The sequence below is a fragment of the Euphorbia lathyris genome, chromosome 7 (genome assembly GCF_963576675.1).
Source record: "Euphorbia lathyris chromosome 7, ddEupLath1.1, whole genome shotgun sequence".
NCBI lineage: Eukaryota > Viridiplantae > Streptophyta > Magnoliopsida > Malpighiales > Euphorbiaceae > Euphorbia > Euphorbia lathyris.
In genome coordinates, this window is record NC_088916.1 from 32836888 (window position 1) to 32850700 (window position 13813).

The following is a 13813-nucleotide window of genomic DNA, read 5'->3' on the forward strand; positions in this document are numbered from 1 at the left end:
GATCCAGATATCTACTGATTTTTTTAGAACATTATACTTAATTTTTGGAACACAAACTATAAACTTTAGAACATACATTATGTTTTTTAGAACATGCGTTACGTTTTTTCGAACATGAGTTATAAATTATATTATAGAACAAACACGAACTATGAAGTTTAGAACGTATCACATATTTTTTAGAACATACATTATGTTTTTTTAGAACATGTGTTATGTTTTTTTGAACATGAGTTATAAATTATTATAGAACAAATGAAAAAACGATCCAGATATCTACTGATTTATTTAGAACATTATACTTAATTTTTGGAACACAAACTATAAACTTTAGAACATACGTTATGTTTTTTAGAACATGCGTTATATTTTTTCGAACATGAGTTATAAATTATATTATAGAACAAATATGAACTATGAAGTTTAGAACGTACGACATATTTTTTAAAACATACATTATGTTTTTTTAGAACATGTGTTATGTTTTTTCGAACATGAGTTATAAATTATATTATAGAACAAATGAAAAAACGATCCAGATATCTACTGATTTTTTTAAAACATTATACTTAATTTTTGGAACATAAACTATAAACTTTAGAACATGTGTTATGTTTTTTAGAACATGCGTTACGTTTTTTCGAACATGACTTATAAATGATATTATAAAACAAATGCAAAAATGATCGAGCTATTTACTGATTTTTTTAAACATTATACTTAATTTGGAGAACGTAAATTATAAAGTTTAGAATTATGTAACATTATTTAGAACATCGTCCTTAACATTTAAAAACATAAATTACAAAAAAAATATAGAGGAATTAAATAAATAAAAAATTGGAGCATGTTTTTGGATTTTTTGTTCTATTAATAATTCATTATTATGCACATTTTTTTCTATTAATAATTTATTATTATGCACATTTAATCGATATTAATAAGTGCATGTGTCAAATATTAAACAATAGAAGCTACATGAATAATGGTATATTAATCAGCGCGCTCCATAATAGATAAGGTAAACAATGAGCTTAGTGTCAAGTAGCATGAATTATATGTGAAGTGGCCAGGGTTTGAACCCCACCAGCAGCTCACAAGAGCCCTCTCATATATATATATATATATATATATATATATATATATATATATATATATATATAATTTTATTTCTTTTCTTTAAAATACATTTTTCCGACCTTTCTAACCTCGTTTTTCAAAAAAATTTATACTATTAGACTCGTCTAAATTAGACGGTCATTTTGAGATCCCCGAAGGTTAGGTAAAAAAAATCCGGTGAGTGGAATCGGGGTGGGCGTTTTCGGACGAGAAAAAAAGTGCCCAGAAAATTCTTAAAAACTTCCAGAAAATGTAAAATATTATACCGAGAAACTTTAATTCCTGGGTCAAAGCAAGATTTCTTACAGTTTAGTCCCAATAAAACGTTTTCCTTAATTTTATCTATTTTAAATGCTTCAACAATTTGTTCGGTCAAAACCGTAAGGAATCTCGCTTTGAGCCAAGAATTAAAGTTTCTTAAAATGATATTTTACATGTTTTGAATTTTTTTAATAATTTTCTGAACATATTTTTTTATCCGACTTACATTGTTCCGACAATGTCAAAATTGTTCCAAATCAGTGTACCATTTGTTCCAACATAATACTTATAGTGTTCCAACAGAATAAATCAGCGTACGAATTTTTCTAATAAAATAGTTATATTATTCCAGTATAATACTTATATTGTTCCAACATAATAAATCAGTTTACCAATTGTTCGAAATCAGTTTACCAAAAATTCTGGTGAGCGGAATCTGGGTGAACGTTTTCTGGCGAGAAAAAAGTGCCCAGAAAATTCTCAAAAAATTCTAAAAAATGTAAAATATTATTCTAAGAAACTTTAATTCTTGGATCAAAGCTGGATTTCTTATAGTTTAGTCCCAATAAAATGTTTTTCTTAATTTTATCTATTTTATATGCTTCAACAATTTGTTGGGTCAAAACCGTAAGAAATCTCGATTTAAGCCAAGAATTAAAGTTTCTTAAAATAATATTTTACATATTTTGGAATTTATTTATAATTTTCTGAACATATTTTTTATGCTACCTACATTGTTCTGACAGTGTACGAAATTGTTCCAAATCAGTGTACTATTTGTTCCAACATAATACTTATATTGTTCCAACAGAATAAATCAACATACCAATTTTTCTAATAAAATAGTTATATTATTTCAGTATAATACTTATATTGTTCCAACATAATAAATCAGTTTACCAATTGTTTCAAATCAATTTTATTATCTACCGTCTTCAATTTCATTTTTGTTTTTTAGTATTTAATATAGTATCTTCAAATTTATATTAGTTATATTATTTAAAAAATAATTCTAATTCTTATATTATTCCAGCAGAATAAATCAGTGTACCAATTGTTCCAACAGAATTGTTATATTGTTCCAACAAAATATTCCAACACATAGTGCTGAAATGTATGATAAAAAAATGATCAGAAAAATTATCAAAAAATTTCAAAACATGTAAAACATCATTTTAAGAAACTTTAATTCTTGGCTCAAAATGAGATTCCTTACGGTTTTGACCCAATAAATTGTTGAAGCATGTAAAATGGATAAAATTAAGGAAAACGTTTTATTGGGACTAAACCATAAGAAATCCTACTTCGAATCAAGAATTAAAGTTTCTCCGAATAATGTTTTACATTGTCTGAAATTTTTTGAGAAATTTCTGGACACTTTCAGGTTTCTCACCGGAAAACGTTCACCTAATCGCCAGATTCCGTTGATTTGGGACTAAACCGTAAGGAATCTTACTTTGAATCAAGAATTATAGTTTCTCAGAATGATGTTTTAAATTTTTTGGAATTTTTTGAAAATTTTCTGGGTATTTTTTCTCACAGAAAAACAGATCGCCGGATTCCGTTCACCGGAATTTTTTTACCCGTTTTTGAAGCATGTAAAATGGATAAAATTAAGGAAAACATTTTATTGGGACTAAACCATAAGAAATCCTACTTCGACTCAAGAATTAAAGTTTCTCCGAATAATGTTTTACATTGTCTGGAATTTTTTGAGAATTTTCTGGACACTTTCAGGTTTCTCACCGGAAAACGTTCACCTAATCGCCGGATTCCGTTGATTTGGGACTAAACCGTAAGGAATCTTACTTTGAGTCAAGAATTATAGTTTCTCAGAATGATGTTTTACATTTTTTAGAATTTTTTGAAAATTTTCTGGGCATTTGTTTCTCACAGAAAAACAGATCGCCGGATTCTGTTCACCGGAATTTTTTTTACTCGAGCTTCTGGTATCTTAAAATAACCGTCTAATTAAGAAGAGTCCAACGGTATACAAATTTTTGAAAAACGAGATTGGAAAATTCAGGAAAATGCATTTTAAAGAAAAAAATAAAACAATTTTATCTTTCCTTTTATTTACAAATTTGCCATATTCCCCTACTTAATTACAAAATTGGTTATTGTCACACCATAAGACTTGTCTCACCATAAAAAAATTTGTCACACTGGATCTCTTATATATATATATATATATATATATATATATATATATATATATATATATATATATATGGTACTCTAATCATTTTACGCATAACATATAAATCATCTATCTAAGAGATCTTCGGAAACTCCAATAAAAGAGATGTCCTCTGAGTGTAAGTGTCAAAAGCAGAATCAATCTCAGTAGACTAAAATCTCAGTAGACTAAAGTTGTCTTTGATTTCGAGAGTTGCCTCTGTGTTGCAAGTGACTTAAAAAACAAAAGTTTTCAAAAGTTTTAAATTACCTATTAGTTCTATTCACCCCTTTTAGAGCTAATCTATCATATTAGGGACCAACAGAAACTGGAGAAGAATCTGAGTGGCTATGAAACTTCTTGGAGGATATTCTTGTATGGCCAAAACTTGTACCCACAATTTGTATACATTATGATAATCAAGGAACAATTAGTAAAGCATAGAACATCATATGTACTAGTTGAAATTGACACATGTATCGTCGACATAACATTGTTAGACAATTGATCTCATTAAGTGTCATTTCAATTGATTTTGTTGGATTGAAGGATAATACCGCAGATCCGCTAACCAAAGGATTAAACCGATACATAAAAAGGATTAGGGCTAAAGCCCATGAATACTCAAGGCTTTATATGAAGCAAAACTCAACCTTGTTGATTGAAGATTCCAAGATCTATATTCAAATGGAAAACCTAATTACATAAACCTTGTGAGGTCATTGTGGGGCTCAACCACAATCCATTCCAATAATGTCAATCGTGATATAAAATGAAAAAGGCTAAGGTGTTCTTTTAATGATTCTTTGTGCATCAGAATTATGTGTAAAAGAAATCACCTATGTGAAAATGAAGTGGGGTCGTTTGAAAGGAGAGATTATGTTACACTATGTTTTTAAAGATTCTTTGTGCGTCAGAATTCTGAACAAAAGAAATCACTATGTGATAGTGAAGTTGGATCGAGACTAATGCGGCTTAGTTATTTAAGTCTCTTATGGAACTAGTAGATGTTCACGAACATAACGAACTAAAAACCATGTTATGTTGATATTTGTGTGAAGTATATCATCGTTTACACATATGGCAGAACAGTTCAAAGATATCATGTCTATTAGTCAGCCAATAAAGTAATTATACTTTCTTAATGGAAGGCTCAAGGGTCGTTTCCTATCTATTATATGCAGATATCGACTGTAGAAAGTTATCACCACATCATTTATTCATGTAGGGATTGTTGGGTAATGATAAATTCAATTTATCTAATTTCAAAGTTTTTCAAAGGTTTAGAAACCGTCCTAAATGAACTTTTAAACATTGCAACGGTCCATTAATGTGGCCCTGTGCTAATAACGTGTGTGTTTTGTTTTTTTACATAATGATAGGAAAAAAGAGATATACGGGTACAAATTTGATCTTTGTATCAATTCATGCGATACATTTTACACATTGGAATGGGTTATAGAAAGTATAGTGAAAGAATTTGAATTAGCGTGCTCTATCTTGTAATTCTGATGTTAGTTTGCGTTGAATTGAAGACTAACCCCTTTAATGTTTGTTGTCCTATGTATATTTCTGCATATTGAGGATGATTTGCACACTTTATAGACTTGTCATATTGGGTATATATAGCACAAAACTAGAAAGATGAGAAATTTCATCATACAAAGTTACTCTATCATACAGATACAATCGAACCCTCCTCTTACAAAGTTACTATATTATATAGATACAGTCGAACCCTCCTCTTAAAGTATGATTTGTATTGTTAATAGAGAATATAGAGCTAACTAACAACAGTGCAAAGGCGTCGAATCTCTCCTTGTGAACCAGTTTTAACTCCAAGATTCCCCAATTTGAGCATTGATTTGGCAAAATCAGGCTTAAATTTATTAGAGCCAATATGAGAGCTGAGTATGATATTGGTGTTGTTATCATTAAGAATCCTAGCGTCAGATGCTATAACAGCAAACCCATTTTTAATATTGCAAGAAATGATCATCAAACTTTAAATCAGATGACCAGTCAAATGGTAACCGAACATTTTCATCTCCACCTTTGGGCACCTAGCTTTAAGCTGCCCAATAATTTTAGGATTGATTGCTGGATCAGAATCATCTTTACCACTAAAGTTATATAATATCTATTGTGCATGAAGAAGCATATTGCACTCCCAATTGTATGCCCACTTGAATTGACCAAAATAACATAATAAGATAATACTTGCGACTACTTAATTCAACTCAATATTGGAATATGTACGTACCAGCGCTTAGGAGGACAAGATCAGTATCAGAAAGGCCTTTTTGTCTAGAAGTGGAATTGAGAAGGTGAATAGAGTTGTCAACCTCTGGCAAATTGGTAACAAGGGAAAACTTTGAAACCCTGCCATCTCTCATTCTAGTTGGGATCTCATAGAATGGCCCACCATTCTTATATATTAATTTCAAGTAAAGTAAAGTAATTAATCTATCATTAGCATTTTAGAAGGAAGAAGGAAGAAAGAAGAAAGAATAAAAGAAAGTACCAAGAGAAGAGCATCACGAGCAGCCAAAGCCAGAAGATCAGCACAAGAAACAAGTCGAGGGCATTTGGCTTCTATTTGTGTTTTGGCTTCCTATATCACTTCAAAATCTCCCAGCCCCATAGTGTATAATGTCATTTTCAGCACTACAATTAAGTTTATGGGTAGAGAGACCTGAACAAAACAGTCGTGGAAGAATAGCCTGAGCAATCTTGCAGCAAATTGACGATCAGAAGAAAAAGCAGACTCAACTGTATTGCGGACAATGGATTCAGCAAGCAGATATGATTTTGAGTAGAACCCAATTTTAAGATTCCCACTTGAATTACACAAGGAAATCTGAATAGTAACAAGACTTAGAAGAAGAAGAAGAAGAAGAAGTAGTAGTAGTAGTAGTAGTAGAGGTTTGAGATTATGACGGATATGGAGCATCTTGACAGAAGATAAAGTGATGGAAGTGGGTTTGACTATTGTTATGAGAAACTGATGAAATTTATATAAAGAAAAGAGAAGGCTTACGTTCTCAATCTTTGTCTAAAACTGCATGCCTTCTTCTTGCCACCTTTTCATTTTTTTTTGTCCTCTTTTACTTCACTTTCAGCTTTTCTTTTCCACTCATTTTCTCCTTACGGGTCATAGGTATTCTATGGGGATGAGGATATGGATAAAGTTTGGGATAGAGATATGAATAAAAGATTGAAATAAGGATAAAAATAAGATAGAATGATTTATTATCTCATGTTTGGTATGTAAGATATGAATAAAGATAAAATGATTCATTTTACTATATTACCCTAGAAAGTATATATTATTGCATATCAACGTAGATTGAAATTAATTAAATTTAATCTATCAACCTAACTTGAGAAATACTTGGAACACTATATTAAATTTTCAAAATACAAAAAATGTAATAACTTGAGAAATACTTGGAATAATGAATTAAATTTTCAAAACACAAAAAATGGAATAATTAATATATTTAATATGATAGATTAAAATTAATTAATTTTATTCGACATTGATACTACAATAATATGTACACAAACTTAGGTTTTTAAAAGTTCAAAGATTAAAATGAACTTGAGAAATATTTGGAATACCCTACTAAATTTTCAAAACACAACAAATGGAATAAATAATAAAATTTGAGGGACAAATTAGACTTTTCCATCTAAATAAGTTATCCACATGTCTTATATCACCCCCATCTAGGTATAACTTTAATAGGATAAGAGGTTTATCTCTCCCTTATCTCACTCTCATATCTCTCAAATAAACACATGATAACTTATCTTATTTTTTTATCCCTATCCCACCTCATATATCTCTTCTAACAAACACCCTCTTATTATCTTTTTTCTTACCTATGATAAAATATTAGCCTGTTATAAAATTATTAAGAGGTACAACATCTTGAGGAATTTTATTTGGTTATGTTATGTATTTCACTAAATAATTCGATTGCCAATTTCAATTTTACAGATATATTATTACGTCTTTAAATTTATTTAAAGTTATTTATTGATCATGCCAACTTGATTAATTTAAGTAATTTATTGCCTCGAACTTTTTTAGTGATCTATGTCTTCCTGAAATTAGCTTAATAAAGTGATAAGGACTTCAACTTTTATAAATCTCCACTTTGCTTTTCCACGTACGATGTATAGGGCTAATCATGTCACATAATGAAAGTCTAAAAGGAGTTATGAGACATCTCTAAAATCCAAGAAACTAATCCAAATAACTGAACCTCGTATATTAAGCAAATTTTATTTATCAATATAGTGCACCATGCGATCCTTCTCAACTAATTAGTAAAACATGGAATCTAAAAATTTCAACCCAATGTGTTGAGAGCGTGGTCTTTTCTCCTAGTGAGAAGTCAAGTCTCGTGCGTTTAAGGTTTCATCGTAATGGAAGACAGTTTTTCACATCTTTCTTTGAGTGTGAAGGAGGGTGAAGAGTTGGCTCTCCAGCAGCCTTCAAAAGGTGACGATCAAGCCCTTAGCGAGTTTTGTTTGGTTGGTCATTTCCTGAGTAACCGTGTGATAAAATTTCCGGTAATTAAACACCGGATGGCGAGGTTGTGGAGACCTGAAAAAGGAATCACCATTCCAGACTCGAAGGGCGGTCTGTTTCTGTTTTAGTTTTATCATCTATTGGATCTCAAATGAATTGTTGATGAAGGTCTCTATACTTTTGATGGACATCTCTGTATTCATCACTTGCAACAAGGCAACGTGCCTTTGAATGTGCCTTATTTATGCTTTGTGTGTGGGTACAAATCCACGATCTCCCCATTGGGTATGTGTTTGTTGCTATTGGGAAATAATTGGGAGTTTATCGAGCAAAGAATAATGTTAGAGGTTAGAGAAGAATCATACGAATTCGGGTTTGGATCGATGTTAGGATGCCATGGAGGAGGTGGAAATGAATCAAAATGCATACATGGGCTTGGATCACTATTCAGTTTAAGTACGACATTCCCATGGCTTATTCCAGTTGATATCTTTTTTACTGTTGGGCTACAATGACTCTCATTTCTAGAAATAATTCTTTGTGTCGGATGGTGAAATAAAGTTGGAATAAGCGCTTTAAATTCGAGATAATGACTAAAGATAGTGGTGGTGAGAGGTGGCTCATGGAAGACATAGATATAAGAGTTGATTTTAGAGATAATCCAAGGATGAGGGGTGAATAAAGAAACAAATCCTAATGCATAGACTAATGGAGAAAAAATAAGGGTTGGGGATTCCTTTGTAGGTTGGGGTCCACACTACAACTATGTGTACCTTAAAAGATAGAGCTGTTGCTAGAGATTTTATTATCAATACTAAAGTGGGCTTGTGCAGCCCATGTTGGGGAGGACATCGAACTTGATCTGACCGAGGAGAGAAAAAGAAAGAGGTTTATTGTTGATTCAAATGCAATTTAGGCGATGAATGAAGGTAACTGCAGTGACTGCACACAACCTACTAGAGTTATACCTAGTGAAAAATCATCAGTTGTGTCCCTTGAGGAGCCCCATCATGAGCAATGGTTAGTGTCTCATGGAACTACCGAGGTCTTAGAAACACCCAGGAAGTATTGACTTTAAATAATATTGTTAAATCCTTTTGTCCTTCTTTTATTTTCCTTATTGAAACTTCAGTTCATGTGAATAAAATTGAACTGTTGAAATGTACTTTTGGCTTTCAATATTTCTCTGTAGTTGACAAAGAGGGCCGGAGTAGGGGCCTTGCTCTTATTTGGAATAATAAAATTGACACTTGTTTTTTTTTTTTCATTTTCTCATTCACATACTAACTTTACTATGCTTGATGAGATATGTCTGAAATGGCATTGTACATGACATTAGGGTCAACCTGATAGGGGTAATGGACATTTATCATGGGATCTTCTTAAAGAATTGAAAGATATGTCTTCATCGCCATGATGTGTTATTGGGGACTATAACGACTTACTTAAATCTATGATAAAAAAGGTGCAGATCGCTTAGCCCCGTTCATCTTCGGCGCAAGAGCGCTCGATCAGTGAGCTATTACGCACTCTTTCAAGGGTGGCTGCTTCTAGGCAAACCTCCTGGCTGTCTCTGCACCCCTACCTCCTTTATCACTGAGCGGTCATTTAGGGGCCTTAGCTGGTGATCCGGGCTGTTTCCCTCTCGACGATGAAGCTTATCCCCCATCGTCTCACTGGCCGACCTTGACCCCTGTTATTTTGGGATTCTAGTTGTAAGATATCTAATGAAACCGTCGCTGGAATTGAGATCTCATTCAAAGAAAAAGATATCAAATATCTGGAGTTTCTTTTTGTATATTATATGGATCTAGTTCATGGTCTATTAGAAGTAGAAGGCGCTCTGGTGGGATCCTCACGGACAGAAAAAGATTGCAGTCAGTTTGATAATGATCGAGTGACATTGCTTCTTCGGCCCGAACCAAGGAGTCCCTTAGATATGATGCAAAATGGATCTTATTCTATCCTTGATCAGAGATTTCTCTATGAAAAATACGAATCCTGTGCTCGAGAGATAGCTGTCCATACATTGATAAGGGATGTATGGATTCTCGAGAAGAGAGGAGCCGTGGTGGTCCCTCATCATGAATGGTTGTATCGTGGGTATAGAGAAGCAATCACGGACTGTGAACTTATGGATTTGCCCTTATAGGGTATGTTAATATGTCGGAGAAGGATCGGGAAACATATAATTTTGTTGAAGAATGGTTAGAATGTTGTTTAGTCAATACTCAGTGGCTTCATTATGCTCCTCAAGCTACCTTTGTTTGCTGCTTTGCTAGTGTCTTAGATCATCATCCTATTAAATTGGTGTTGGGATCCTCTAGAGTTGAAAAGCCTCTCGAGTTGGTGGAGTTGTAATCTCAACCATTAATTCCAACATTAATGGATGAGATTTAATTGGTAAATTTTAATATTTAACTAGTGATTTATTGATCAATCAAATCTCATCCATTCATTTTGTAATTAATGGTTGAAAAGCATATAACTCCACCAACTCTAGAGGATTTCAACTCCAGAGGATCTCTAGCCATCAAATTGTGTACTTCTCTAATTCATAAGAAGAAAAAATAACTTTTGATTCTGTATGGGAAATTGTTTATCAGTGACTAAGTTTTTGTTGAAATAATAAGGAATAATTAGAGGAGCTCCAAGTTAAGATGTTGTGTGATAGATTGGAAGACATGTTAGAGATATGCGAAGTTGGGTGGTGGGATATAAGAGGCAGTTTGTTGACTGAATTAACAAGTGCAAAACTTCTCTTAATGCGCTTATCATCAACCCTAAAAATAAAAATAATGTTAGAAATTATGCCCTAGGCCAATAATAGATTATGTTATTACAATTATTTTAATCTAATAAAGATTACTATCATTATTATTAAAGTGTTTGCATGTTAGATTTATTATAATATCATTGAATAATGGGTTGTTATTCTAAATGTCTCTGGTCAATTATTATTGTGGGAATGATAATGAATTAAGACTAGTGTGAGGGTTGATTAATGTTCATATGATAAACATAGCGCATGGAGATATAATTCCAACTCATGGGTGCATATTGGGGAACATGGTACTGGACAGACCCACTATAAGATCACAACATGAGTTACTTTCATAAGTGATCTCAATTATAGTAGTGTCATTAAAGGGGCGTTTAAGAAAGGGAAACAATGAGAAAGGAATGGAATGACCCTGAATTCTTTTCTCCGTTTGTTTCAGTTCCACAAAGGGAATGATATAGACACAATTCCCTTTGTGAAATGAGGTAATAAACTAGACTTGTATTTTTAACAATAATTTATATACAATAATATGTCTATATTAATAAATTAATGTAAATATAAGAATGAAAATCAATTTATTCAACTATTGAAATCAAAAGACGATGAAATTGAAGAAGCAGAAATAAAATAAATCAAAGAAAATGAATAAATATTTTATTTTAAAAGGAAAATAATTATCTTAAAATAATTAAAAATAAATACCAAAATCGAATAATATGATAAAAGAAAAATATTTGTCAAAATTATTTTTCAGGATAAAAAATAAAAACAAATAAGTGTAAGGATAAAAAATGAGATTAGTCTAGGGATAAAAAAAATTAAACAAAAAATAAATATAATGATCAAACTTAAAATAAAAAAGTAAAAATTAGTCAAAAAATATTTTTTAGAATAAATAAATAAATAATATACAAGTATAAGGATCAAAAGTGAAATTAATCCAAGAATTAAAAAGTAAGAATAAATAAATATATGGACCAAAATAAAATTAAAAACAAAATAGAGACTAAAATGAAATTTTATAAGGAGAGTATATGTTTAAATTAGTGAGAAAGAGGGGAAAGCGAATGGAAAACCTTAGGGGGTTGGGGGAAATGAGATTAGAGGAGTTAGGGGTAAACCTAAAACTAAAAGAGGGTAAAGGGAATGATTGAATTGATAAAACAAACACCAACAAAAGGAATGAAACCTCCTCATTCCCTTACCTTTTCCTGAAACCCCAAAAACAAACGACCCCTAAATCCTTTGACATGAGGTCAGTATGGATTCCTATATGAAAATTAGTGTGTTTTGGCAGAATCAAACATTTCCTTTAACCGGACAACTATAAAGGTTGTGATTGGACACAATATGATTCATGCAAAGGAATATGAGAGTGACATATATGAGATTTATCCCTCACATTATGCGAGAGATATCATCTGGACCCCTTGATAAGTGAGGCTGAGAAATGTATGGTCATGCTTAAATAAATTGATAGGTGTATCAATTAATTTATTTTATAGTCTACTTAAAGATCGAAAAACTAAATGATTGAATACGATAAGGATGATAAGAACCATGCCTTATATTCAATTTTAGATATCATGAGATAAGGAGATTATATTATGACATATATATGTACGTTATATAGAACAAGGAGGAGCAGAGGAAAAAAAACAAACTCAGCCGCCTAGTTTTGGTACAACAAGGAATACAAAAACTTTCAGGTTCTCGTCTCTTCTTATTTTTCAATCATTCTCTTTTAATAGGTTTTAAATATTTTTCATGAAATAAAGTTTTGTGTAGTTATTTTGAGGGAAGTATACGATTAAAAAAATGGGGGGTTTTATGGGATCTATTAAATTGCTTGGTTTTATGAGGAGTTGATTGGAGGCGTAGTTTTTTTTTGAAAAAATTGGGTTGACAAATACAATGAATATATTGAATATTGGAACTATGGATTCATATATTATTGTATTTTAATTAGTTGTTTCTAACCTAAAATTTTCGCATAATTAGTTTTGTATCAAAAGCCATTATTTTAATCCCTTTATTCAGTGTTCATCATATTCTTGTACATCTAATATTAGTTAATTATATCCCAGCCAATGTTACACTCTAGTAGGATTAAAACAATATAATAAAATGTTTTGATAATTAATTATTTATCTTAGCCATATCATTACTTATATAATATATTACATATATATTGCTTGACAAAAGTACTACTTAATTCAACTTTTAATAAAGTAAATTATTATTGTAAATTATTATTGTTGGAAGAGAATATGTTCAATATTTAGTTTAGTTTAGTATAGTATAATATCATGTTGTTTAAATGGAACCTAATAAAATAAAATAGTTTATCATTTTTTTTGAAAAGATAATTTAACATTTTTAGACGATAGTGAGTGAGTAGATGAAGAGGGCGAGCCTTGGCGCAACGGTAAACGTTGTTGTTGTGTGACCAAGAGGTCATGGGTTAATTAATAAATTAACATGAAAATATGTAAGCAAAAATGGGAGGCCCATTTACATATTTAACCCATTTACTTAACCTACTGTATATCTAGACTATTTTTATGTGACTTTCCCAAAATACCCTCAATATGTTTGTAATTTTACGGTGCGACCGTCTCCCTCTTGTCTGACTTCGCGAAACGATGATTTCGCGACGTATGCGAAGCTAATGTTTGGTTTAGTTGATGATTTTAATCCGCACATGCGAATCTAGACGTGTTTTTAAGAGTATTCACGAAGTGGTATATAACAAAAAAGGCCAAACAACAAGAGATTCTAACATTAAAATCATAGCATTACCAAAGTTTACAACAAGATTGCCACAATAATTCAACATTAAAATCATAACATTATCAAAATTTACAACAAGATTTCCACCATAAACTCCTTATAAATCATTTCAAAGCAAACCTGATGAATCTAG

At 31.3% G+C, this 13813-nt stretch overlaps 1 protein-coding gene across 1 annotated transcript; it reads right to left on the minus strand.

Annotated features, from left to right (window-relative positions):
• Positions 1–5342: 5342 nt before the first annotated feature.
• Positions 5343–6512, minus strand: LOC136236068 (peroxidase 13-like). The gene is given in 6 exon segments (XM_066026175.1): positions 5343–5544; positions 5546–5615; positions 5618–5696; positions 5699–5744; positions 5819–5988; positions 6084–6512. Coding segments are annotated over 6 exon segments (996 nt in total).
• Positions 6513–13813: the final 7301 nt, after the last annotated feature.